This window comes from Ahaetulla prasina, chromosome 18, assembly GCF_028640845.1.
Source record: "Ahaetulla prasina isolate Xishuangbanna chromosome 18, ASM2864084v1, whole genome shotgun sequence".
Taxonomy (NCBI): Eukaryota; Metazoa; Chordata; class Lepidosauria; order Squamata; family Colubridae; genus Ahaetulla; species Ahaetulla prasina.
The window spans coordinates 4,418,175-4,445,605 of NC_080556.1; the positions used below are offsets into that span (position 1 = coordinate 4,418,175).

Below are 27,431 nucleotides of genomic sequence, written 5' to 3' on the forward strand. Positions count from 1 at the left end.
ATGCTGCAATGGTCTTAAAAACAAGTCATAAGCCACTTTTTTTTTTCCCCCAGTGCCGCCTTCGAACCGCCACTAAATGGATGTGGGACCACCCATGTTATTGTTATTATTTTATTTATTTGAATTTATTGGCGGCCCGATTCCCGGAGATTCCGTTTCTGCTGCTTCCTTACTCCAGGGAAAGTGATTTTGAGCCGGAGCTCGGGAAGTTCGGGAATGAGGCCCGTCCTGTTGTCGTTATCTAAGTTTGGGCTGTGTGAAGAAGCCATTACTGTGTGTTACTCACGTTTTGTGTGTCTCTTGTGGTGTGGAGACAGGAATCAACAACCCTCACCTTTTTTTTCCTCGCTTTCTTGGCTTTATAGACCTTCGTCTCTCGACTGTGACTGGTTTGGCCCTTTTTTCTTTTCTTTTTTACCTCAGGAATTCATTTTTTTTAAAAGACTGTAAGCACGGAAGCTGAGGGAAATTTCTTTCCAGAACTACTATTCTGGCGCCATCTTGGCAAAAGTTACTAGTCGCTTCTCATTGGCCAGGCAGGCGGCTGGAGGCGTGACTAAGCCCCGGTGCAGCCAATCGGTGTTTGGGAAAGGTGGCTTGGGCACTGTGAAGGCGTCGAGTTCTAGAGCAGAGAGGCCTTTTCAGCCTCTCCAGATCCCCAACTCTTTTTCCTGGAGGACTGGATGGGTCCAATGAATGAAATGGGAGAAAATTTAACTTTTGTTTTTTTGAATTAATTCCTTGGGGTTCACTTGATTTGATAGCATTAGTGGCAATTTTAATGAGCATGGAGGGTGTTCTGACCCTAAGCTTTCTTAGAAAGCATGAAGCAGTCTTAAATTCTGGCCAAACCTCTTTTATTTACACAACTGTGAATTATTGCCATTCACAGTCAACAAGGCTTTGGCAAACAGTCTTTCAGAGGAATGCTTATCAACACCCACCGTATCTCACTTGGAACGCTGCCCGAGAACCAATTTCCAAACATAGGGCAAGGCCAAACTTGGCACAGAGTCTACTGGAGTCACGAAAAGGACTTTCCAATCTTGAAATGACCAAATGAATTAATTGCTTCCTGCAAAAGCTCACGTCCCGTTCGCTCCTCTTTTATATGTCCTATGGGAGGGGCCAATTACCTCCAAGGTGGTGTGGCCTTACTCCCAAGTCGACCCTGCTTCCTTAGTTGTTCTTGTCTTCTGGCACCTCTGCGCATGCGGACACTGGGAACGGGCTTCAGCCGTTCCTCTGCCTCGCTGCTGTCTAGCTCCCTCTCTGCCTCCAAAGCAGGGCCCTCGTCCGAGCTTTCCCCAGCCCCCAGGACTGGCCCATGTTCCTCCCCAACTTCCTCACAACAGACGGCAGGATGCTATTTTTTTACCCTCCCTTTCATATATTTATTTGGCGGCCTCCTCCAAGCAGATTTGTTCTTCTTTGTCCAAGCGGATTAGAAACAAAATTGTCTCCGGCAGCGTTTGGTGAGGGTTTTTTTTTATCTAGCTCTTCTCCTAGAGGTTGGCTGCTGCTAGCTGATGCCCTAGTTTTGAGAACTGCAAGAGATCAGATTGCTGAGCAAAGCAAGTTATTCCTCCCTCAGAAATTGGGCCCACAAGAAAATGAGGAAGACGGAAGACGAGAACGGCGTCTATCACACAGCTCCACAGGGAAAGGGTTTCAGCCCATTCCTCCAGTGCTGGGGCGGGGGGAAATACTTAATGAAGCAATAGTGAAACATAGATCCAAACAGAGCAGGTAATGTTTTTGTTTTCAAAGGCAGGGAATTCCCATCTGTTAACAGCCAATTCTTTTCTCTCCCCCATCCCTCTCTCTGCGGATAAAATTAACAGCCAAAGAGGTTGCGTTAAACCTGTTTTGCTTTTTGTTTTACTAGAAGGATAACGCCAGAATACCCAGCGAAAGGAAAAACTGTTTGATTTTAAGACATCTCCTCCGACCTAACCCATCCTATTCGTATTCCTAGAGGAATACGAATATACTTATTCCTAGTGGCCTCTGGCAGGTGGCAAAATGTTTTATTTATTTATGAAATTAATATAGCACTGGCAAGTGACACTTGGGCAGCTTAGAAAACATTAACATGAGCAGATAGTAATTTCGATATGGTGCTAACCAATGGCTACCTACCCATTATTTCATTTGGCTTTTAATTTTTTAATTACTGAATCTGTCTTTTTTTTTAAAAAAAAAAGCAATAAAGAAATAAAGGAAGACTAGTATAGATCTATTTCAAGCTCAGAGGTTAATACAACTGCCTAATATGCAGGCAGCCCAAGTTCGAATCCGAGTAAGGGTATGGCTAGCTGATGAAAGCTAAAAAGCTTGAAATAGATCTATACTAGTCTACCTTTATTTCTTTATCAGCAAATATATATTTGGTATAAAATACTTTGTTGTGAAAGAGACAGCCAGAACTCTTTGGTCATATGGCTGGCATGACTCAACGCCAAAGATGCACGGAACGCTGTTCCCTTCCTACCAAAGATGGTCCCTATTTTTTCTACTTGCATTTTTTATGTGCTTTCAAACTGCTAGGTTGGCAGAAGCTGGGACAAGTAACAGGAGCTCACCCCGTTACGCGGCACTAGGGATTCGAACACTGCAGGGACCTCTACTGAATGAAATTTGTCCCCTGTGATCTTCTAAAAGCAGAACCCAACCGGCAAGCTCCAAACCAATGAAACCAGGATGCAAAATGTTAAGGCTGCTGCCCTTTGGCAAAAGAATTCTCTGTTTAATATATTGTTTTCTGTGATACAGACCCATTTGCCCATAATTATTCCAGGAGTCCACTTTTTAAGAAAAAAAATATATCAAGGAAATGGTTCCTGAACTCAGACCCCCACCGGCCTCCTTTAAGACCCGGAACTTTTGATTCTGTCCTCCGCATGATTCCAATGGCACTAGGCCTTCCCCTCATCTCTGAATCCCACCCAAAGGTCTGGGATCTCTCTCAGCCCCCTTTTCTGAGGCCGTTCATGCAGTCTTCCCCAGAGTAAGGGGCAGTGGCTGGTTCTTGCCTGCCTCCATGCCTTCTGCTTTGAGCCACTCCATCTTCTGTCGGTGCTGCTGAACCGCATCTGCTACTCGGTTATCGATCATGGCTTCTGTCAGGACACCATCCTCCGAGGCGTAGGCTGCGGCCTGGGGAGGGAAAGAGAGATGGTGAATCCTAGTTCGAAGCTGCAGGGGGTCCTCGGCTTGTAACTTGGTTCGTTTAGTGACCGTGCGAAATTACAACGGTGCTGGGGGAAAAAAAGCGACTCGTGACCATTTTTCACACTTACGACCGTTGCAGCATTCTCCGCGGTCACGCGATTTACATTGGGATTGTCAGAGTGCGCACAGTGTGACTATGCAAGACAACCCAGGAGCAAATACAGTAAACAGCGGTTTGCATTTAAATCTACAAAGAATATATACATACATGTACTTTAGTCAGACCTCAAACAAACAGCAATCAGCAATTACAGCATGGAAGCACATACGGAGAGAGACATGCCCCAACAGGGCCTCTTCTTATTATAGGCTCTTAAAGTGATAGCGGCCCAAAAACCTTGCTGACTCATTCCCAGCATTACATCATCGAAGCAGCTGGTCAGCTCTTAAATCATGACCCTGATCTGGATGCTTGACAACTAACTACATTTATGACGGCTGCAGTGTCCTGGGATCATGTGATTCTCTTTTGCGACCTTCTGATGAGCAAAGTCAACGGGGAAGCCAGATTCGCTTAACAACCATGTTACTAATTGAAACAATTCACTTAACAAATGTGGGGGGAAAAAGTCATAAAACAGGGCAAAACTCGCTTAACAAATTTCTCACTTTGCAACATAAAATTTTGGGCTCAACTGTTGTCGTAAGTTGAGGACGTAAGTTGAAGACTGCAAGAATTTTGTGGTTCTTTTCCGTTCCACAAAACTCTCGTCGCTAGGCTCAGGATGAGGGGGCAGGTCATCCAAACAGGGTCTTCTGAGCCTTACCTGCCAAGCCACCGCAAGCTGCGAGATTTCCCGTCCAGACATGCCTTCCGTCAGCGTAGCAATTTCTGAGCATTTTTTCCCGTAATCAAACTGGGCCAGTTTTAAGCGCCTGGGTGCCAAAAAAGCAGATGTATCAGCCACAGTAGGAAAACATTCGTTCCCCTTCTTCCCCTCGTTCGTTTTATTTTTCATTTTCCACTCGGTGGGAAATCCGGAGCCTGCTGGCCATATGGGGAAGGAGGCAGACGGGTCTGGTCTCTTCGGTTTTTCTTTCAAGAGCCCTAATTTGAGGTTGTTCTGACCGGGCCTTCGCAGAAGTAAGAAGCCAAGAAAAAAACCCTCTTTATTTACACCTTGGGAATGAACTGCATTCACCAACAGAAAGTCTAGGCAAGAATCCTGCTAGGAGTTAACTGAAGCCATAGTCCTCATCAGCTCGTTATGATAACTGCAAGGTTGTGAGCTTCCAGAGGCTGCAAATTTAAGTCGGTTCAAACAGAGAACTAGACAAACCACAGTTCTCGCAAGGCAGTCTTTGCCGCACGAAACGCACAAGGAGCAAACTTCCCAGAAATGCGAACAGTTGTCTGCGACAACCAAATCACTCCTTTTCCCCCTATTTTTATTGGCCAGCCAGGGAGGGGCCAGTCAGCGTCTACATTTACTTCGTTTCCCCGAGTCGATTCCTGGTCCTCCGTTGTCCACCTCTCCTATCTGCTCTGCACATACGCGCATCTGGAACAGGCCCCAGCTGTTCCTCTTCCTCATCTCTGACCTCAAAGGCAGCTGCCTCTCTGGCTTGGGAAATGCCGGACGGCCCTGGCTCTATCTCTGTGTTCCGACGCTGAGCATCTATCAGGGCCTTCCTTGGGCTCCAGAACTGGCCCATATACTTCCCCAACCTCCTCATTGTCCGAGTCTGCTGCCGGCAGAGCTGGAAGGTGGCGTGCCACAACAGGGGTTGTGTTCTCCATGCTTCCTATTTTCTCCGGTGGTGTTGTGTCTTGCCCACTCTCACCGCAGCCGGGGTCTTCTTATCTGCTTCCGAACGCTGAAGAATGTCCTAGTATGCCTCCCGGCCCCAGCCCTGGCTCCATGCCCAGACAGGCTGAAGAGGAAGAAATACCTCCAGCCCCCAGCTCTGGCTCCATGCCCAGGCAAACGGAGCAAGTAGACCCCTCCCCCTCCTCCACAGCATGTGAGCCTGAGGAAGGTCTATTACCAACAGCTGCCAACTGGAGTGACCCTCGCGTCAGAAGACTTGATAGGCGGAGGCAACAGAAGGAAGGGAGGGGCAGGCCTAGATAAGTGCTGAGTCATGGAGCCACACCCCATGGCCTATATAAAGGATCTGCTTTCTGGCATTCTCTGAGTCAGGCAAAGTCTAAACATAACTTGCTGAAGTCACTTTCTGGTCTCCTGCCTGTCCTGAGGACTTTGCTAGGACTTTGGCAGAGCTGCAGAGGCACACCTGATTCGGATTTCCCTGACCCGGCCGTCAGCGGAGGAGTGGGACACGACAGGTGGTTCCTTGTTTGAGGTTAAAAATACTCTGCACACGCCGCTCAATTCAAATGCTAAGAATCAGGATTTCTTAGGTTGAATTATAGGTGATCTATTTAAGCCTATCTGGTTAACACTACATTGGGGGCCAGGTAAGAATCGATGGAATTCAGGAGGGGCTGGATTTGGGAAGCTTGTGGGAACGCAGCAACGCTAAGCTGGTGACATGCTTCACTCCCCCACCCCCCAGCTCTGCATGCTCTTCTTCTACACCCAGGTTTGTACAGATAGTCCTCGATTTCCAACAGTTCACTTAGGGACTGAAGTAACGTCGTCATTGAAAAAAAAAAGCGACGTATGGCTTTTTTTCACACTTACGACCGCTGCACCATCCCTAGAGTCACGTGATCACAGTTTGGATGCCTGGCAAATTGCTTCATATTTATGATGGTCGCAGTGTCCCCGGGGGGGGGGGGAGATGGAATTGCGACCTTTTGATGAGCAAAGTCACTAAGGAAACCAGATTCACTTAACAACCGTGTTATTAACGGCTGCAGTGATTCACTTAACAACTGTGCCAAAGAAGGTCGTAAAATGGGGGGCAAAGCTCACTTAACAACTGTCTCACTTAGCAAAAGAAACCTTGGGCTCAATTGTGGTCGTAAGTCGAGGACTACCAGCAGTGAACTTGAAAAGGACAGACCCGGTTCGCAACCCCCTTCTGTGGCTCCCATCCCCTACATCTCTTACAATGAGTAACCAGAGGAAGGATATCAGGATCTGTACTAACTGTTTGCCCTCGGTGGCTGGCTGGAGGATGTGCTTGTCGAAATACATCCGGACCAATCTCTCCCGCTCTTCTAAACCTGGCAGCTGGAAATGGACCATCTCATCAATCCGGTCGTTGATGGCCCAATCAAACTGTTCTGGCTGGTTGCTCGCTAAAACCAGCATGAACCTGCAAGGAAGGAGAAGACTTGAGAATTGGAGAAGGGCATACCCACAATCCCTAAGCTGGCTAGAATAGAATATGTTAAAAACGTTATTAGTCACCTTAAATGTACGCTCATCGGTATGCATTAAATTGAAATTTCCTTGCATTCAGCTCTCAGAGGGTACCGTATTTTTCAGAGTATAAGACGCACCGGAGTAAAATAAGAAAAAAGCTGATTGGCAGGTGGATCGGCCCTCCTGGAATACCCCCAATCAGCTGTTCCCAGAGGTGAATTTTAGCAACAGGTTCCTTGGTTGTGAGCTCTTGTGCCTTGCTTTTTTTTCCTGCCTCTGAAAGCCTCCGAAACAGAGCTTCAAAAAAAAAGCCTCTGAAGCTCTGTTTGGGGGCTTTTTTTCTGAAGCTCTGTTTGGGGGCTACTTTTCTGAAGCTCTGTTTGGGGGCTTTTTTTCTGAAGCTCTGTTTGGGGGCTTTTTTTCTGAAGCTCTGTTTGGAGGCTTATTTTCTGAAGCTTCCTCTGAAATCTTTGTTTGACAAACTGGGCGGGGCTACATTCTGAGTATAAGACGCACCCAGATTTTCATCCTCTTTTTTTGGGGAAAAAGGTGCGTCTTATACTCCGAAAAATACCGTAATCATTATGCATATACCCACATACCCACACATATGACACAGAAAAACATTCAGAGTCTAGTTCGGATGTATGCATATATTTCAGGGGCGGGATCCTACCAGTGTAACAACCAGTTCGGTGATCGTGTGTTTTGCGCATTATGCGTGCATGCGCAATTGAACAAAAAACCACCTTCCGTGTTAGTGCTAGAGAATTAAAACAGCTGAGGCACGGCAATCCACTCTGCCGCGCTAATCAGCTGCCAGGATATAGGTAAGTAAAGCGCAGGGGCGGGTGGCCCCAGCTGATCGTCGGAGCGAACCAGTTCGCTCACAGCTGATCGTCAGTTACCGGTTCACCCGAACTGGTAGAATCACACCCCTGATATACATGGCAAAAAAAAGAAAAGAAAAGAATCTTGTGAGTTTGCAAGACCGATGACATAAGGAACAAAGCTGTTACAGAATCTAGTGGAATCCTGCTATAGATTATTTTGAAACCTCCTCCCAGCGGGGAGCGACAGAAACAGACTGTGAAGTGTGGATGTGTGTGTGGGGTCTCTAACAATGCTTCGAGCTCCAAGCACGGAGCGCTTATAAGCAGTATCCTGAATAACGGGAAGAATGGTGAGCAGATTATCAACCTTTGAGGGGCCTTGTTGCTATTTCCTACTTTCTATTTCCCTCCCCTCCTTAGCTCAATCTACCTCACAGGATTGTTGTGAGGTTAACACTGGAGGGAAGGCGACCTTCCTGAGCAAATCACTTGGGAGTTCTCTAACACCATCAGGGACAGGAAGAACGATTAATAAATGTCCCCTTGTTTCCCAAGACGGCTTATGCTCGCGTTTTAAAAGTTGACCTCAGAACACAGAATAGGGTTGAAAGGGACCCTAGAGGTCTTCTAGTCCAACCCCATCGAAACAGGAGACACTGCACCATTCTGGACAAATGGCTGTCCAGATTCTTCTTAAAAATCCTCCAGTGATTCACAGGCAGGAAATTTCTCCTTAATTCTAGGCTGGATCTCTGTCATGATTTTCCACCTCTTAGTTCTTGTCCTGCCTTCAGGTGCTTTGGGGAATAGGTCGACCCCCCTCTTCTTTGTGACTATTTCAACTCTTGGAAGACTGCTATCATGTCACCCCCTAATCCTTCATTTCATTAGGCTAGATGTAGCTAGTTCCCTCAATTATACTTTAGCGTCCAGACCCCCTAATCGTCTTTGTTGCTCTCCTCTGCACTCCTTCTAGGGCAAGGGTCGGCAACCCGTGTGGCTCTGGAGCCGCATGTGGCTCTTTCATCCCTCTGCTGCGACTCCCAGTTGCTGGTCGGCTCCACAATTGATAGGGCTTTCTGTTAGGACAGGTAGAGGAAAAAGGACGCCGCGCTAGAAGGCTCTATGGGGGTAGAACCGGACTTCAGGTCGGTAGAGGAAAAAGGACGCCGCGGTAAGAGACATCTCTATGTTGAGGGAACCGGACTTCTGGTCGGCTCCAGAACTGAATGAGTGGGCTGTGGATTCAGGTTAGGATCTTTGTGGCTGTTTGAGTGTTTAGAATAGAATAGAATAGAAATTTTCATTGGCCAAGTGTGATTGGAAGCACAAGGAATGTGTCTTTGGTGCATACGCTCTTAGTGTACATAAAAGAAAAGATCATCAAGAATTCTACGGTACAACACTTAATGATAGTCATAGGGTAACAAATAAGCCATCGGGAAACAATCAATATCAATATAAATTGTCACAGTCATAAGTGGAAGGAGATGAGTGATGGGAATGATGAGAAGATTAATAGCAGTGCAGATTTAGAAATAGTTTGACAGTGTTGAGGGAATTAAGGTTAATTTAATTTAAGGTTGCCGACCCCCCACCCCCCGTTCTAGGGTCTCACCGACTTTTCTGTGGGGACCCAACCTGGACAGAGTATCCCAAGTGCGATCTCGCCATAAAGCACTAACTATTACCTCCCGTGATCTTGGAAACCATCCCGCTCTTGATGCCATGGAGGATGGCAATCATCGTGTCCCTTAATGGCAGGAAGCGGAGGGCACATCCCCTCCTTCGATTTTAAGCTGTTCTGCAGTCTCTCCATTTCCCCAGGCTCTGTTTGACAATGGTGCTGCTTTTTGGTGGCAGTTGTTGTTGTTGTTGTTGTTTGTAAAGGCCGCTGACGACGCTGCTTTTGGCTTAATGGCGCATTATGAATCGAAACGGAGTTTTGGATGACGGCAAAGATTGCTGCTGAAGCAGCAAAGAACCATCTGCGAGGATGCAGCACTTTTTGAGATAATTGCAATTCAACTGTTCAATTCCTAGGGGCCCCTTTTACATTCCCCCACCCCTCCCCGGATGATAAAGGGCCTCTGGTGGCTCAACAGGCTAATGCAGCCTGTTATTAACAGCAACTGCCTGCAATATTGCAGGTTCAAGTCCCACCAGGCCCAAGGTTGACTCAGCCTTCCATCCTTTATAAGGTAGGTAAAATGAGGACCCAGATTGTTGGGGGCAATAAGTTGACTTTGTATATAGTATACAAATGGATGAAGACTATTGCCTGACATAGTGTAAGCCGTCCTGAGTCTTCGGAGAAGGGCGGGATATAAATGCAAATAAAATAAAAATAAAATAAATAAATACTTATGGCTCCTGCTGGTCTCTCCCAGACAATTTAACCCATTGTGGGCATGTGGTTTTGGCTTTTTCCTCCCAAATCTAATCAAGATTCTCCTTCACGTTGTTGTTTTCGTCTTAGGAATGGTTGGCAACTTGGCATCCTAGATGGAGGGTGAGTACTAAAACCATCCTGCTCGTTATATAAATGCAAATCCAAACCCTTAAGAGGAGTTATATGATTAATGATAATTTTTTTTTTAAAAAAATGATGTTGTGTGGACACACAGGGACAAAGCTGGAGTTTCAAAGAATTCTAATATTGTTTAAAAAAAAATTTCTAAAAGGAGGTGATGCAGAAGACCTGTTGCAAACTTTGGACCATTTTAACAGCTCAGAAAATATATTAATTTAATTACATTGATACGCTGCCCGTCTTATTATCTGGTGACTCTTGGGTTTAGACAGACATGAGCCTCGGTGGTGCAGTGGTTAGAGTGCAGTACTGCAAGCTGCTTCTGCTGACTGCCAGCTGCCTGCAATTTGGCAGTTCGAATCTCACCAGGCTCAAGGTGACCTTCCAAGATCAATAAAATGAGGAGTCAGGTTGTTGGGGGCAACATGCTGAGTCTGTAAACTGCTTAAGAGTTTACAGCAAGAGGGCCCAAAGAGCCGCATGCGGCTCCGGAGCCGCAGGTTGCTGACCCCTGTTCTAGAACAAGCAAAGCTGGCTGGGGAATTCTGGGAGTTGAAGTCCACACATCTTTTCAAGCTGTCAGGATTGAGAAACGCCACTTAGAAGCTCTCTCTGTTGTCACTTTACTGTGTTGGGAACTCTCTTACTTGTTGCTGTGCTGTCCCGTCCTATGAAGGAAAGCATTGAGTGTCGCTCGCAAGTCCTCGCTGATTTTTTCCTGCCAGGATAAGCAAACGCAGGGGTCAAAATTGAGGAACGCCAATTAATCCAAATTAAATCCGATCCTTGCTCTCCTTTCCTACAAATATCTCTCTCCACTCCTCCTCGTTCTTGCTTTCTAAAGTTTTCAAGCCAGTGAAGATATCGGATGATTTTTTTTTATAAAAAGAAAAATCTACTGATGCTACCTAGTTTGAGTAATGAAACATCTGCAAAAACAAAACAAAAAACAAAACAAAATAACAACAACCCCAAAAACCCAAGTTCAGAGACCATCAAGGACTTCTCATTTCAACCCTGAGCTAAAAATATTCTCCTTTATTAAAAAAATACTGCTTTCTAGAATCTTATTGGCACCTTTAAATGTATTTAAAGGTTTCAAACATGTCCCCCCACCTTTTCCTTCTGTCTTCTAGGCTTTGCATAGTCAGTTTTCCGACCTCTCCCATTATGAGTTCTTGCCTCTTCTGCTCTCCCCCCTCATCTCCCCCATGACTAACCCGTTTAGAAAAACTAACTTGAGCCATTTCCCTTAATTACGCTGAGCGGAAGGAGTGGGGTGCTTTGTCAAACTGCAATGTATTACTGTGTTTCCCCATAAATACGACCTACTCAGAAAGTAAGCCCTAGCTTGATTTTTACATGTGCACCCAAAACAAGCCCTAATTTAAGACACACACCCCCACTCCAGGGTGCACAGGTCAAAATTAAGCTAGGGTGGGGATGGGCCAGGATAGCTCAGGCAGTAGAGAAGCCTGTTATTAGAACACAGAGCCTGCAATTACTGCAGGTTCGAGCCCGGCCCAAGGTTGACTCAGCCTTCCACCCTTTATAAGGTAGGTAAAATGAGGACCCAGATTGTTGGGGGGGCAATAAGTTGACTTTGTAAAAAAAATATACAAATAGAATGAGACTATTGCCTTATACATTGTAAGCCGCCCTGAGTCTTCGGAGAAGGGCGGGATATAAATGTAAAAAAAAAAAAAAAATGGGTGGGGTGGGTGGGTGGAGCTGCCCTACTACTTACCTTTGGATAGTTGCAGTCAAGCCTTGCACACCTCGGCCCATTTCTTTTGCTGTAGCCGGCCCATCACCCACCCTAGCTTAATTTATCCAGATCGTTAAGAGAGCTCTGTTATCGGCTGCAGAGGCCTTCAGGAAAGCCTTGCCTGGACAAAGAAGTTCCTGAAGGCCTCTGATAAGCGAAAAAGAGGCTGGGGGGGGGGGAGATTGTCGTGTCCCACTCCTCCTCTGACGGCCGGGTCTGGGAAGTCTGTATCAAGCGTGGCCACGAAGCCTCTGCAGCTTTGCCAAATTCCTGTCAGAGTTCTCAGGGCAGGCAGGAATCCAAGGTGTGACTTCAGCAACCAGATTAGACTTTGCCTGACTCAAGGAATGCCAAAAAGCAGATCCTTTATATAGGCCATGGGGTGTGGCTCCATGATTCAGCACTTATCCAGGCCTGCCCCTCCCTTCCTTTTGCTGACGTCGCCTCTCCATTCTCCGGAAGCAGGGATCTGTCCACGTTTTGTCCTCCTGCTCAGCTGCCGGCAATTCTAGCTCGTGGCTGGCTTCTTGCTCACACGCTGTGGGTGGGAGGTTTATTTGCTCAGTCTGTCTGGGCATGGTGCCAGGGCTGGGGGTTGGAGGCATGCCAGGCCATTCTTCTTCACTATCAGTCTCTGGCTCAGATAACAGGAGATGGGAGGGGCCCGGCTGTGGAGAGGGAGGTGGGCGAGGCACAACAGAGACGCGTGCAAGTGAGGTGTGTCAGTGGACGACATTCCACCCCATCCCACCCCGACGCCTTTTTTGTTGGCAAAAAATAACATAAAATAAAATAAGACAGGGTCTTATTTTTGGGGGAAACATGGGTATTAACTATCGGGCTCAGTAATCCAATTAAAATGAGAAAGCTTTTGACCGGCCCAGCTGTGACCAGGAACGAACGTGCGGATGAGAGGAAAGAAGGGAGGACGCTTACCGTCGCTCTTTTACGCAGAAACGCGTCGGCTTCATCCACAAAGAGCAAGAGGCTGGAAAGGGAAAAATAGGTATATGCTGAAAATAAATCGGTCGCTAAAAGCTGGAGATTTGGCTGGAAGGCTTCCTAGGTAGAGATAAATTTTGGGGTCCGATTCTGAAATTCAGGCTAAGGGAATGCCAGTGAAGGAAGGGCTGGCGAAATCACAATGGATCTGGCTCGGCAAATAATAATAATAATAATAATAATAATAATAATAATAATAATAATAATAATAATAATAATAATAATTATTATTATTATTATTTAATTTTTATACCGCCCTTCTCCCGAAGGACTCAGGGCGGTGAACAGGCAAATAAAATAATAAAATAAGAACACAAATATGTATAATTTAATGTTTGTCATTATTGCATGGATTATTATTAGATGAAAAACACCACAAATAAGCTGTTAAATGATATAAGCCTTTTTTTTCCTTTTTTTTATGCTTTTAATGTAAAAAAGTTTAATAAAGTATATATACGTAAAAAACAATACATTACAATAAAAACACTATTTAAACAAACTTATTCAATATAGCCTAAATTTAAAATACAATACAAAATATAAAATAAACCCCAATAAAATCCATGTTTAAAAACCCTATTTATGCCACTATAAAGAAGCTTGTTTGGCAGACTTCAAAATGCTTCTTTTTAAAAGCAGAAGATCAGGTTTTTTTTCCCCCCCCCGAGTCCCTTTTTAAAAATCGTTTTATTATATAAAATGAAAAAAAAAAAAAGAAAGAAAGAAAAAAAATAGGAAATTAAGGGAGGGGAAAAAACCGGGGAAAAGGGGGTGTGAAATACAAGGGGGAAGAGAAAAAAATCAAGAAAACGGGGCCCTGACTTCCAATTCTTCCTAGCATAGTACAAGATAGACACACTCCGACTCATTTTTTTGCTTTTACGCATTACTATAACCAGCCGTGTCTAGAACACCAAATCTTTCTCATCGACAAAATTGAGATCAAAGTGTCGTTCTTTTTTGTTTCTTCACAAGCACAAATTCCAGAAGGGGTGTCCAAACGAGAACGTATTTTCCCCTTTAAATAAAGTATTCAATTTTACCATTCCTGCTTTACCTTCCTTGCTAGGGAAATCATGTGTATTTCTATCTGCACCCGAGTCCTTTCCCCCCCCCCGCTACCGGTTCTCCAGAACCTGTCAGAACCCACTGGATTTCACCTCGGCTGGATCCAACCATACCACGGGCCAGATCCGGCCCACGGGCCTTGAGTTTGACACCTCTGATCTACATTTGTTACCCTATGCCTGCTGTTACCCTATGCCTCCCACCGACCCGTACACTCACACAGAGAGGGTCTTCTCAGGGTACCGTCCGCCAAGCAATGCCGGCTGGCGGCCCCCAGGGGAAGGGCCTTCTCTGTAGGAGCACCTACCCTCTAGAACGAACTTCCCCCTGGTTTGCGTCAATTATCTGACCTTTGGATCTTTCGCCGTGAATTGAAAACGTACTTGTTCATCCAAGCAGGACTGGCTTAATTCTTAATTTTTAAATTTTGAATACTTTGAATTTTAATAATTTTAAATTGGGTTTTCTGTTTTATTGGATCAAATTTGACGGTTTTTTAAATCTTTCGGCCATTATAGAATACGTTATTTTAATTTGTTGTTTTAAAATTGTATATAGTATTGTTTTAATCTGGCTGTACACCGCCCTGAGTCCTTCGGGAGAAGGGCGGTATAAAAATCTAAATAAATAAATAAATTTACAGAACTGAAGGCACATCCTTCAGCTTGTATCCAAAAACGAGCTGGTTAAACTGAATCAAAGCTTCTTTTAGGATTACTTTAGAAAAGCAACGGGGGTTTGCTAGGGAGAGGTTTGCTCCCCGTCGTGAGAACAAAAGCTCCCGATCTCCATCCTGGAGCCCACTTACCCTCTTCGACTTGTGTTGGCCCAGTCAAAGACCTTGTGCATGGCGGTCACGCCTTCGCGCCCCATAGGGGCGACGTCGCCACCCGTCATGATGGCGTAATCCATGCCAGAATGCATGGCTAATTTCTAGAAAGAGAATAAGAGAGTTGACTGGGTGAGTGAAGGTCATTGGTACCCTGTTTCCCTGAAAATAAGACCTCCCTGGATAATAAGCCCAATTGGGATTGTGAGCGCATGCGCTAAATCTGCCCGGGCTGGATTAATGACTTCGGAGGGCTGTATCCAGCCCGCGGACCATAGTTTGAAGACCCCTGGGTTAAACTATAATTGTAGTTATAATTGTTATAAAGAAGGTCGGAAACGTTCTCATTTTCTAGTTTGAAAATGGGAAATTGATCCTACATGCATGGGGGAATAGGAGAGAACAAGATTTGTCAGAAATGGTAAGTTTCCTGCTTAAGCAGGGGGTTGGACTAGAAGACCTCCATGGTGCCTTCTGTTTCCGTTATAGTAGCCTGGAATCAAAGCCCTGGCCAGGTCAATAAACCCTCTTGGACGGAATGATGATAAAAGTGGGCCATTACCTTGGCAAAAAGGGTCTTCCCCGTTCCTGGAGGTCCATACATGAGGATATTCCGATAGAGACTTCTGTTATTCCTTGTGTTCCGGGTCGCAATGGCTATGTCTCGCACCCGCTCCTCCAGCGTCGGCTGCAAAGGACCCGACCCCCCACAAAAAAGCATTAAGGCTTGGCCAGTGGAAAGATCAGACTTCTTATTTCCTGATCCTGCACCTGGTTTTCCAAATAGGTCGACCAAATGCGGGTGTTGTGGTCCGCCAGCAGCCTACGGAGCTGGCAACGGAGTTGGACAGCGATGAGGCTGAGGTGGGGCCAGGGCCATCAGGAAGTGAGGTGCAGACTCCAGAGCCTCCGGAGACTGACAGTGGTGAGGCAGAGGAACAGGAGGAGCCTGTTCCTAATGCACGCATGAGAAGAGCTGCCAAAAGGCAAGAGCAGCTCAAGCTGACTCATATTTATGACGGTGGTTGTGTACCTGGTGTCATATGATCCCCTTCTGTGACCTTCTGGCAAGCAAAGCCAATGGGGAAGCCCAGATTTGCTTGACAACCATGTGACTAGCAATAGCACTTAAGACTTATATACCGCTTTACAGTGCTTTTACAGCCCTCTCTAAGCGGTTTACAGAGTCAGCATATATTGCTCCCAACCATCTGGTCCTCATTTGGCCCATCTCGGAAGGATGGAAGGCTGAGTCAACCTTCAGCCAATCGGTCAGGATCGAACTCCTGACAGTGAGCAGTGTTAGCTTGCAATCATGCATTCTAACCATTGGGAAGGAAGGAAGGAAGGAAGAAAGGAGGGAGGGAGGGAGGGAAGGGAGGAGGGAGGAATAGTACTTAAGAGTTATATACTGCTTTACAAAGCTTTACAGCCCCCTCTAAGCAGTTTATAGAGTCAGCCTATTGCCCCCAACAATCTGGGTCCTCATTTTACCCACCTCGGAAAGATGGGAGACTGAGTCGACCTTGAGCTAGTTGGTCAGGATCGAACTCCTAGCAGTGGGCAGTTAGCCTACAATACTGTATTCTAACCACTGGGAAGGAAGGAAGGAAGGAAGGAAGGAAGGAAGGAGGGAAGGGAGGAGGGAGGAATAGTACTTAAGAGTTATATACCGCTTCACAGTGCTTTACAGCCCTCTCTAAGTGGTTTACAGAGTCAGCCTCTTGCCCCCAACAATCTGGGTCCTCATGTTACCGACCTCGGAAGGACGGATGGCTGAGTCAACCTTGAGCCTGGTGAGAGTCGAACTGCCAAATTGCAATCAGCAGAAGTAGTACTGTACTCTTAACGATTGCGCCACCGTGGCTCTTATCAACTGCAGTCATTCACTTAACAATCGTGGCAAGCAAGGCTGTAAAATGGGGGGGGGGTGGGGGGGGAAATACTTGACGAATGTCTTGCATGGCAACAGAAATTTTGGGTTTAATTGTGGTCGCAAGTCGAGGACTATCTGTTTAGCCACCCCCAACTGATTTTCAGTGGTATACTATCCTTGAATAAGGAGGTGCTATTCTGCTGCTATATGAAATGGCCACGACAGAGTAATTCACATGCCCCCCTATAAAAAGTACTCATTAAAGCAGCTGTTATTTACATATCTTCTGGTCACTGACACAATTACAGAGCTACACTGGTCTAGCGGTTAAGGCACCAGGCTGGAAAGCAGGAGACTGTGAGTTCAAGTCCTCCCTTAGCCACGGAAGCCTTCTGGGTGACTTTGGGCCAGTCACTCTCTCTCAACCCAACCCACCTCACAGGGTTGTTGTGGAAAACAGGAGGAAGAAGGTGTGTACGTTCACCACCTTAAGTTATTTGCAAAAAAAACAATAAAGGCAGGACACAAATAAATAAATAAATAAAAAGGATGGAGTTTTGATCACGTGGTTGATATTTTTGATACCCCCCCCCACACACACACAATTAAAAAATGTGCCCGATGCCAGTGGCTCCATTGTGATGTAGTTAACACTCACATTGAGAACGACCCCTTCGAGAGCGTCTTGGGCCTTGCTGGCCAGTCGCTTCCCAACCTAGAAAGCCAAGGAGACAGGAGAAATTATCCTCTGTGAAGGAATGGCTAGATCAGGGGTCTCCAACCTTGGAAACTTTAAGACTTGTGGACTTCAACACCCAGAATTCCTCAGCCAGCTTTGCTGGCTGAGGTATTCTGGGAGTTGAAGTCCACAAGTCTTACAGGTTGCCAAGGTTAGAGACCCCTGGGCTAGAGAGAAGGTGGTGATAATAATCTGTTTAAGGGACAACACGTGACAACTGATAAAGATGAGAGAAAGAGGCTCCGAAGACTCCCACCTTGATTATTGTCTGACTGGACTGTCAAAAAATTCTATCAGGCCATCAATCTTTCAACTTGGAAAGCGAAGACACACAAGCTAATGCTATTTTCATTATACCCTTATTTTTCGGAGTATAAGACGCACCTTAGTTTTTGGAGAGGAAAATAGGAAAAAAAAATTCTGTCTACGAGGTATTCATCTGGCTAGTCCTTAGCCTGGTCAGCTTCAGCACATTAATTCACTTGCTGGTTTTGAGGTTGGGGCTAAAAAACAGCTTCAAAAGCACAGCTGATCGTCGGAGGGAGCTCCAGTGACTAAAGCAGGCGAAGCGCGGAAGCGATAACAGAAGGCAGCAGCTGTTCTGGGTAGCCATTTTGGGCACGTGTTGCGTTTTCAGCCTCCAAATGTTTCGTGTTTTTGGGCGGCGGGGATGTGCTTTGGCGATCCTCGCAGCCTTGAAGGGCTCTCAAACGGAGCGTTCGGAGGCTGAAAATGTGACGCGCGGAGCCCAAAATGGCTACCTGGAACAGCTGCTGCCTTCTCTTATCGCTTCCGCCCTTCGCCTGCTTTAGTCACTGGAGCTCCCAAGGACTAAAGACTAAAGCCACTGTTGGTGGCAATCTCTGCAGCCAGGAAGAGGATGCACAGAGGCCGAAGGGTAGGGGCCGGCGGGGTTACATTCGGAGCATAAGACATACCCAAATTTTCAGCCTCTTTTATGAGGGGGAAAAATGCATCTTATACTCCGAAAAATACGGTAAGTTTATAGTAGCCAACTCTTGCAAGTCTGAATGTGCTTCTCTGCTCCTTCACCCCCCAACTAGAAAAGTGTCTTTTCTGAGACGCTTCCTCGGGTTACAGTTCTGAGCAGGACTCCAGTTTCTTTTATCCAACCGCTCTTGATTGCAGCTCTTCTTCCTCCTGCCCCTCAAGACATTCTACCCGTAACAATGGCTTTTAAGATTCCGTTTTCATACCCACTAAAAGTGGCGTTCCCAGAAGGCGGTGTGTTTCCTAACTTGGGCCTGTCTCAAAGGCGGAAAAGCTTACCTGGATGGGATGCTTGAGCGCTTCGAGTACGGTGATACGGGAGGTTTCCCGCACCAACGAGGGCTTGCCCAGACGAGCTTCGATATACCGCCCGGCCACAGCGGTGGCGTTTTTGGCACTGTAGATGCCGACGGCCAGCAGAGTCAATCCTGCCACCTGTCGCAAATCAGAAAAGCGATGCTTTCAGATCGTTTTTTCAACCATGCATAATTCTAACAATGTGAGGGGTGTTTTTTGTTTTTTTTTAAGGAATAAACATTGGGAGGGATTCTTAACAAAGAAATTTTTTTTTCCTCCTTCAGACTTCTTTCATTTCACCCAGTTTGGAATACAGGGCCAATTTCTCTGGGCTCCTGAGCAATTCCAGGAAATGCGTTCTCCTCCATGTAAGCCAACCGCAAATTCAAATTCAATCCTTTATTGTTAGAGTACAACATGCGTGCTGAGATTGGCTGAGCTTCCCTTCATGCATACACACCTCCAACACAATACAACTCACAGCGAAAGACACACACAAAAAATCCCTATCCCAGTGAATCTTGCTAACAATCACCCAGTCCTATTGCACCTGTTGTGACCCAGGCCCAAGTAAACTTAGTCCTTGGAAAAACAAACTTTATTCGAACAGCCGGGAATTACTTCATTCCCAGCATCGTTCACCTCAAAGTAAAACAAATGCCTCCCAACACAAATTCCTCAGTTATCTCACAAACCTTAGTCCAATTAGGCAAACTGCCAAAGGCCCTTCCTGACAAACGTCCAGAAGCCACAAAAACTAAGATGTAGGTGAAGCAGAAGACGAAGCAGAAGACACAGCTACAATGTTGTTTTCCAGCAAAGGCCAAACGCCGTTGCTGGTCTGTTTTAAACCTTATGGGAGGTGCGGACTCCGGAGCCTCCAGAGGCTGACAGTAATGAGACAGAGGAACAGGAGGAGCCTGTTCCTAATGCACGCATGAGAAGAGCTTCCAGAAGGCAAGAGCAACTAAAGCAAAGAGGACAACTCGGGAGTAGGGCCAAGAGATGACTGGCCCATCCCATAAAGCTTAAAAGACCAGCAACGGCATTTGGGCTCTTTGCCGGAAAATAACGTTGATAGCCTTGCTCCTTGTCTTTCTGCATTTATTTCTTGTCGCCGTCTTCTGCTTTTCAACTTTTGCCAAGAAAAGCCTTTGGCAGTTTGCCTAATTAGACCACGGTTGGTGATAAGACTGGAGAACTGTGTTATGAAGAATTTGCTTTGATTTAGTTTGGACGACGCTGAGAATGAGTTCATTCTCAGCTGTTCTAATAAAGTTTGTTTGTTTTTGAACTGACTGCCTATCTACTTGGGCCTGGGTCACAACACCCAGGCTGTGTTAGAAGATGTATAGATCAGCCACGTGATTTTGCCTTAAGCTCTGGCAGAAAGTTAACTTTTGCATTGGTCTCTTCGGGGATCACGAGATGGTCTCAAAAATTTGATATGTGGCTTACCGTGGCTGTTACTTTATCCCAGTCAGTAACAAAGGCACGGAAACCTTCTCCAAAAAGTGTCCCAGCTGTCCTAAAGAGGAAAAGAGCAAACCTTTTAAACAGTGGCATGTCCAGATAATATTCGTGGAAGATATTTAGTTTACTTTATTGTCATTGCACATGGCACAACGAAATTAAATGCCGTCTTCAGTGTACATTATAACTATAAAAATCAAAACAGAAACATACATCCTTTAGTCTATATATTTGAAATTGAAAACCCGATGTTGCACTATACTGTAGAATTCAATGTAGTTACTGCTCTGGGATAGAAGCTGTTTTTCAGCCTATTTGTCCTTGTTTTTATCATCCTGTACCATCTGCCAGATGGTAATAGTTCAAAAAAAAAAGGCTGACAAGGATGAGATGGATCTTTAAGAATGGTTTGAACTTTCTTAAGGCAGCGGGAGCTATAAAGCTCTTCCAAAGAGGGGAGAGGGCAACCCATGATCCTCTGGGCAATGACGTTGAACCCTCTGGAGCGCTGCCCTATCTGCCACTGTGCAATTGGCAAACCATACGAAGGTGCAGTAAGTTAAAATACTCTCTATAGTGCAGCGTTAGAAGGTCACCAGCAGCTTTCCATTCAGTTGTTTCCTGAGAAGTCACAGGTAGTATAATCTCTGCTGGGCCCTTTTGACCAGGGTTGCAATGCGAGCGCCCCAGGTCAGGTACTCTTTTAGGATAACACCCAGAAACTTAAACCTGGCCACTTGCTCCATTGATAAGCAAGAGCTGGATGTCTGATCTATTCCATCTGTAGTCCACTATAAGCTCCTTGGTCTCATTTGTCTTATTTTTATTGCAATCTGGCTAAACCTAAATGCTGTTAATTTTGCCACAGCTGCCTAGTCTTCAACAAACCTGCCCGTTTCCAAGCTTTTCAGCAAACGTACTTGAGAGAATCCAACACAGTCTGACGGTGCTCGGCGGCTTTTAGCCGAATTTGTTCCCGGATGAGATCCGCGTTCTCCCGCTCCGCCCTGGCGCGCGCCTGGGCTTCCGCTTCGATCCGCAGCATCTCGTTCTTGTGCCGCAGTTCCATCTCGCGCTCCACCGTTGCTGCAAAGGAAACCGAGAGCTTGAATCAATAGAAAAGAAAGTCATTTGGGGGGGTTGCAACGGCCTTCGGAACTCAACCAACCGACAGAGCTACTTGGCAAAGGATTGTGGGATCCTGGGTGAAGATGGGGGTTGTAGTTCAACTTCCTTTCCCAAAGGTCACTTACGTAGATGTACAGTAGTGGCCAAAATTGTGGAAACCTTTTGGGAAAAGTGCATTTTCTAAAACCAGCTAATAACACCACTTTTTTGTGGGGGAGTATTACCATAAAATTCCATATCCATGGAAAGATAATTTAATCAAGAATGTAATGCAATAACATTTATGAAGGATTTGCTATTAGAATAGCAGCTACAGTATAAAGAAGAAAAGTGAAATACGTAGAAAAAAATGAGATATACAAAAATGATTCGCATGTCAGTTAATCCTCAGTTGGGTAACCATTAGCGTGAATGATGGCCTTACAACATCTCCCATGAAGTGAACCAAGTCTTTACATTCTGCAGCTGTTATCATGTGAAACCAAGATTGAAGGATGGCTTCTATTATCTGGGTTTTATTGCTGGGTCGCTTCTGACTAACTAGTTTCTTTAGTCGACTCCATAGATTTTCCATTGGGTGAACGTCTGGGCTATTCCCAGGCCATTCCAGCAGTGGAATAGGATTATCTTGAAACGGCCCCAAAAAGTGGTGTTATTAGCCATCAAACCTCAAAAATACACTTTTCCCAAAAGGTTTCCACAATTCTGGCCACTACTGTAGAGCGTTGTTCTTTCCTTCTGGGGGGCAGAGCGAGAGATTCGTCCCTTCTACCCAGAAATGCATGAGCTATGGAAAGGTAATTTCCCATGCCTGTGCCTGTTGGCTGGGGAATTCTGGGAGTAGAAGTCCACACCTCATAAAGATACCAAGGCTGAAAAACGCTGATGTAGCAGATACAGAGAGGGGAAACATCTAGCCCTTTCTCCAAAATCCACCCCATCCTTATTTCTTGGTTATTTTCTTCCAACCTTTCCTGTTCTTTGGGAATTCTTCTCTCCTCCCTTTAATATTTTTCCAGCCTTCCTTCTCCTTAGCTTTTGCATCTCGAGTCTGAAGGTCCAAAGGCCCCAAACCTTCCCCTTTGCCATCGTCCCCTACCTCTCCTCATGGCTTCCTGCTTCTGGACAGATTCTTCTTGCTTCCTTAAATTCTCTTCGTTAAGGAGTTGCTGGGGGAGAAGAACAGAATTCAGTCTGCGGATAACTGGGAAAGACGCTGGGCTTCAAAGAACTTGCTCCTTGGTTTGCTATTCCCCTTTAAAAACGGCAGCAAGGTATTTTCTAATGTTCAACTACCGGGCAGTGGCGAAATCCTCTGCAGTTTGCCATTGGTTCGCTGCCCGCGCATGCGCAGTGTGTGCCAAACGCATGCTATGCATGCGCATGCAGTTCACGCCAAGTGCATGCATAGTGCACACTAAACACACGCTTAACGAGGTGAGTGGAACAGTGGGGGTGGGAGGGGAACAGCTGTGCCGCACAATTTAGATTGGGTAGAAAGCAGGATTTCCAGCTGATCATAGTTTTTTTTTTATCTACCAGTTCATCTGAACTGGTAGCTTTTATCACTACCGGTTCGCCCGAACCGGTAGTATTTCACCACTGTTACTGGGTATATTACACCCCCCATTTTGTTTACACTGCAGGCCATCACCTCCCTTTGCTCACAAAGGGTTTTTAACTTAATCCAGATGAAGGATCTGTGTGAGCAGCATTTGTATTTATTAAAGCATTTTTTAACCACCCCACGGATGTACCGGGCTGTAGATGCTTCCCCTTCTGTGATTTCAACCTTCCCTCCCCGCATTTAAGAAAGGAATAGGACCAACCTGCTGTCGTAACTGGTCCTCGTAACGTTGCCGAGCCAATTTGTCCTGGTACTGGGCTCTCTTTAAGATAAAAAATAGACATAGGGGAAATTGAGTGATATTTAAAGAGGTGTTGTGACCCAGGCCCAAGTAGGTAGTAGGAAACTCAAGTCAGTGTAAAAACAAGCAAACTTTTTTCGAACAGCTGAGAATTAATTCATTCTCAGCATAGTTCAGCTAAATTAAAGCAAATTCCTCCCAACACAATTCCTCAGTCCTATCACCAACCTTGGTCTTAATTAGGCAAACTGCCAAAGGTCTTTCTTGGCAAAAGTTCAGAAGACATCGATACGAAAAAAAATGCAACAAGACAAAAGCTATCAACGTTGTTTTCCGCCAAAGAGCCCAAACGCCGTTGCTGGTCCTTTAAGCCTTATGGGAGGGGCCAATCATCTCTTGGCCCTACTCCCGAGTCATCGTCTTTGCTTGAGTTGCTCTTGCCTTCTGGCAGCTCTTCTCATATGTGCATTAGGAACAGGCTCCTCCTGTTTCTCTGCCTCACTAATGTCAGCCTCTGGAGGCTCTGGAGTTCGCACATCACTCCCTGATGGCCCTGGCCCCACCTCTGCCTCCGACGCAGAGCCCTTATCCAGGCCTTCCCCAGCCTCCAGGACTGGCCCATGCTCTTCCTCAGCCTCATCGCCGTCTGACTTCATTGCCAGCTCCACAGGCTGCTGGCGGACCACAACAAGAGGAAAGAGGGACAGGGGTCTTGAGAGTTAAAACTCTTAGGACAGGGAAGACTGCAACGTAACTCAAGCTGAATTTAATATCGAAACAATCTATTTCCCTGATATAAGAAGTCCTCAGCTTATGACAATTGAGCCCAAAAATTATATTGCATCGTCTCATTTTACGATTTTTCTGTGCCACATTTGTTAAGCAAGTCAGTGCAGTTGTTAAATTAGGAACACGAGTGTCAAGATAGCCTTTTACCGCTTGTTGTTGCCTTGTCTCTTCATGAAGGGTTTTCCTCCTCTCGTCTGCTTGTATCCGGACTTGTTCATTCTTCAATTGCTCTACGGCAGCTTCATATTCCTAAGGACAAGGAGAAAAATTAGGAAGAATTATAGAACCGACCTGCGGGAACGTGTCGTATTTTTCCGAGTATAAGATGCACCTTTTCCCTCCCAAAAAAAGAGGCTGAAAATCTGGGTGCTTCTTATACTCCGAATGTAGCCACGCCCAGCTTCTAAAATGGAGGTTTCAGAGGCTGAAAAAAGCATCAGAAACGGAGCTTCAGAAAAAAAGCCCCAAACGGAGCTTTTTTAAAAAAAAGCCTCAAACGGAGCTTCAGGAAAAAAGCCCCATACAGAGCTTCAGAAAAAAAGCCCCAAACAGAGCTTCAGGAAAAAAGCCTCAAACGGAGCTTCAGGAAAAAAGCCCCAAGCAGAGCTTCAGAAAAGAAGCCCCCAAACAGAGCTTCAGAGGCTTTTTTTCTGAAACAGTGTTTCAGAGGCAGAAAAAAAAAAAAAAGCAAAAAAAAGCAAGGAACAGAGCTCACAACCTCTGAGAACAGCTGATTGGGGGTATTCCGAGAGGCAGATCCACCTGCCAATCAACTTTTTTCTTATTTTCTTCCTCAAAAACTAAGGTGCATCTTATACTCCGGTGCGTCTTATACTCTGAAAAATACAGCTCTAGCTTTTTCATACAAGAAATCTTGTTAAGTTCCCCACCTTAAAAAAAAAAGCAAAAAAAAAAAAAAAAGCTGCCTCACTCTAATTTAAAGGGACTTGGATCATGGTGATCTTAGAAGCGCCTTAGGGAAAATCTGGCACTTTTGATCTGCTAAAAGCAACTTCCAACATCAAGGTGAGAATGTTTACAAATAACAGAATAAGCGAGTTGGAAGGGACCTTGGAGGTCCTCTAGTCCAATCCCCTGCTTAAGGAAGAAACCCTGTACCATTTCAGACAAATTTCTGTCCAATCTCTTCTTCAAAGCACCCATGGACCACCCATAACTTCTGGTGGCAAGCTGTTCCGCTGATTAATTCCTCACTGTTAGGAAATTTCTCCTTAGTTCTAGCTGCTTCTCTCCTAGTTTCCACCCATTGCTTCTTGTCCTGTCTTCAGATCCTTTGGAGACCAGCACGACTCCCTCTTCTTTGTGGCAGTCCCTCAAATATCTTGTCTTCCCTAGTCCTTCTTTTCACTAAACTAGCCATACCCAACTCCTGCTACCGTTCTTCGTATGTTTTAACTTCCAGGCCTCTAATCATCACTGCTGCTCTCCTCTGCACGCTTTCTAGTCTCTCAACATCAAATATGAGGAATGATCAAGCAAGAGGGGTGTGTGTGTGTGTTTGTGTTTGTGTGTGTAGAAATCTATTAACAGCACAACCTAAATTGCTATGTTTTGCTCACCTTTAATTTAGACTGCTGCTCCAGCTGTAGTGTCTGTTCCTGTAGCTGAGCTAAGCCTAGAGCCTCTTTGGCATGTCCTGAAAAGAAAGTATTGCCCATCAGTTTTCCATCTTTCCAAAAAAAAAAAAATTCCTCCCCACAATGATTTTGCCCATGATAATTCATTGCAACTCAGGTTGCCCAATTAAACTAGATGCAGATAAGCCCTGCTGGAAATAACACAATGTGGTCCGAACCGGAGATTCTTGGCTTGTGCATTGCCAGAAGGAAGAGAAATAATAAAACTCTTGTTTTCAAAAACCAACTCAAAATTATGCTCTTTCCTGGTTTAAATTTCAGCGGCTCCTAAAAATAACATTTAGAGTTAAAAACTCTTTTTGGTCAGTCCTTTCTGGCTTTGCTTTCAGGGCCAAAAGACACAATAGAAGCTTCCGAAGACAATCACATGGTAGCTAGAAGGTCAAAGAGCACTGCTCTCAAGTGTAATCCGCCCTGAGTGGCTGGAAGCAAGGCTGCAGGAAAGCCATTTGAGACAAAGAGTGTGCAGATTCGGCATTTTAGTCAATTGTAAGATCTGATTCTCGTCCAGCATTGAGATATAATAGAATAAGAGTTCTTTATTGGCCAAGGGTGATCGGACACACAAGGAATTTGTCTTCAGTGCATAAGCTCTCATTGTACATAAAAGCTATAAGCGATAAATCATGATCATGGTTATCATCAAAATATACATTCATCACAAATCATAAGATACAACACTTAGCGATAGAATCAACCTAAATCGTACCAGGGCCCTAAATAAAACAATATAAATCGTAAAGATACAAGCAACAAAGTTATAGCCAAGAGTAGAAAAGAAGATAGGTAATGGGAAAGAGGAGAATAATATTCACACGGTCTTATTAAATAGTTTGACAGTGTTGTGGGAATTAGATGGCTTCAAAAGAGTGACCACTGTCACTCCCCAGATGCAGATCCTGGCAAACGATCCCAGCCAAGAGCTTCAGCACAAGTAGTCCTTGACTTACAACAGCTTGTTTAGCGGGCTGTTCAAAGTTACAACCGTACTGAAACAAAAGACTGAGGACCGGTTTTCACACTTACACCGTCCACACACTTGCACCGTCCCCCATGGTCATGTGATCAAAATTCAGACGCTTGGCGTACTGACACCTATTTATGACCTCTGCAGTGTCCCGGGGATGGGTGGGTCACGTGATCCTCTTTCTGCAAGCAGAGTCAAGGGGGCAAGCCAGATTTCACTTAACAACCGTGTGACTCACTTAAAACAACGGCAGTGATTCACTTAACAAATGTGGCGAGAAAAGGTCGTAAAACGGGCAAAGCTCAATTAAGAAATGTCCAGGCATAGCAATGGAAAACTTTGGGGTGGGAAGAGAAATTCTGTTGTGGTCGTAAGTCGAGGACTAACTGCAATCTCCATTCATTCAACCAGCCACGAAGATCCACTGAGATTTTTCCTAGTGGCCGATTCCTGCCAAAGGGCTTCGCCGTCGCAGCTAAGCCAGATCCACTGCCAGCTTCCCTCGGGGCTAGATCCAGGAATGGGGGGGGGGAGGGTTGGCTCATAGGATCCCTGTTTAATCGAGGCACGCGATCCAGTTGAGTCTTCTCCTCCCAGCAGGGGATCCAGGGAAGAGATCCACCAGAGGGGATCCACTCCCACCCGCCCCTCCGACTCACGGGAAGCGTCGAGCTCTCGGGCGGCCTTGGCAGCGCGCTCCAGGCCGGTGGGATCGAAGTTGCTCCATTTGTCCTTGGGGCGGCTCCCTTCGCCCGTCCCTTCTTTCGATCCTCCGCCCGGCGGAGGAGGTAGCGGAGGTAGGCCGGCTCCAGGACCCGCGTCTCCGCCGCCGCCGCCACCGCCGCGGTTCAGCCCGAAGAGCCACGACATGATCCACCCACTTTAACCGGCAAGCAGCGAATACCCCTCCAAGACACACGTGGACTCCGCACCGCCGGCTCTGCGCAGGCGCCGCACCGCCTTTTCCGTTCTCCGACGCTGCTCATTGGCGGGTGAAGCTCAAAGCGGGAGCCATAGAGTCGCAAAGGCTTGGAAGGCGAGGAAAGAACCTCTCCCTTTCCTCTCCTCGCTCCCCCA

General features: G+C 45.9%; 1 protein-coding gene across 1 annotated transcript; it reads right to left on the bottom strand.

The window, feature by feature from the left end:
* Positions 1 to 2,302: 2,302 nt before the first annotated feature.
* On the bottom strand, positions 2,303 to 27,303 carry LOC131186976 (ATPase family AAA domain-containing protein 3-like). The gene is made up of 16 exons (XM_058161004.1): positions 27,014 to 27,303; positions 25,310 to 25,386; positions 23,877 to 23,978; positions 22,902 to 22,961; positions 22,172 to 22,241; positions 20,865 to 21,030; positions 19,930 to 19,999; positions 18,454 to 18,609; positions 17,083 to 17,139; positions 15,111 to 15,236; positions 14,528 to 14,652; positions 12,583 to 12,634; positions 10,526 to 10,596; positions 6,295 to 6,462; positions 4,002 to 4,110; positions 2,303 to 3,159 (listed from the first exon to the last, which is right to left on the bottom strand). The coding sequence occupies exons 1-16, from the start codon at positions 27,222 to 27,224 to the stop codon at positions 2,992 to 2,994; spliced, it is 1,788 nt and encodes a 595-aa protein (XP_058016987.1). The 5' UTR covers positions 27,225 to 27,303; the 3' UTR covers positions 2,303 to 2,991.
* Between the last annotated feature and the right edge of the window lie 128 nt (positions 27,304 to 27,431).

What these genes read in the sequence shown, in the direction of transcription:
- LOC131186976 (XM_058161004.1), bottom strand. Translation starts at nt 27,224, where the DNA reads ATGTCGTGGCTCTTCGGGCTGAACCGCGGCGGTGGCGGCGGCGGCGGA. An exon ending in CCGAGAGCTCGACGCTTCCC is followed by an intron (nt 25,387 to 27,013) that starts GTGAGTCGGAGG and finishes CTTTCTTTTCAG; the next exon opens with GACATGCCAAAGAGGCTCTA. An exon ending in TTCTGCGTAAAAGAGCGACG is followed by an intron (nt 10,597 to 12,582) that starts GTAAGCGTCCTC and finishes TTATCCTGGCAG; the next exon opens with GAAAAAATCAGCGAGGACTT.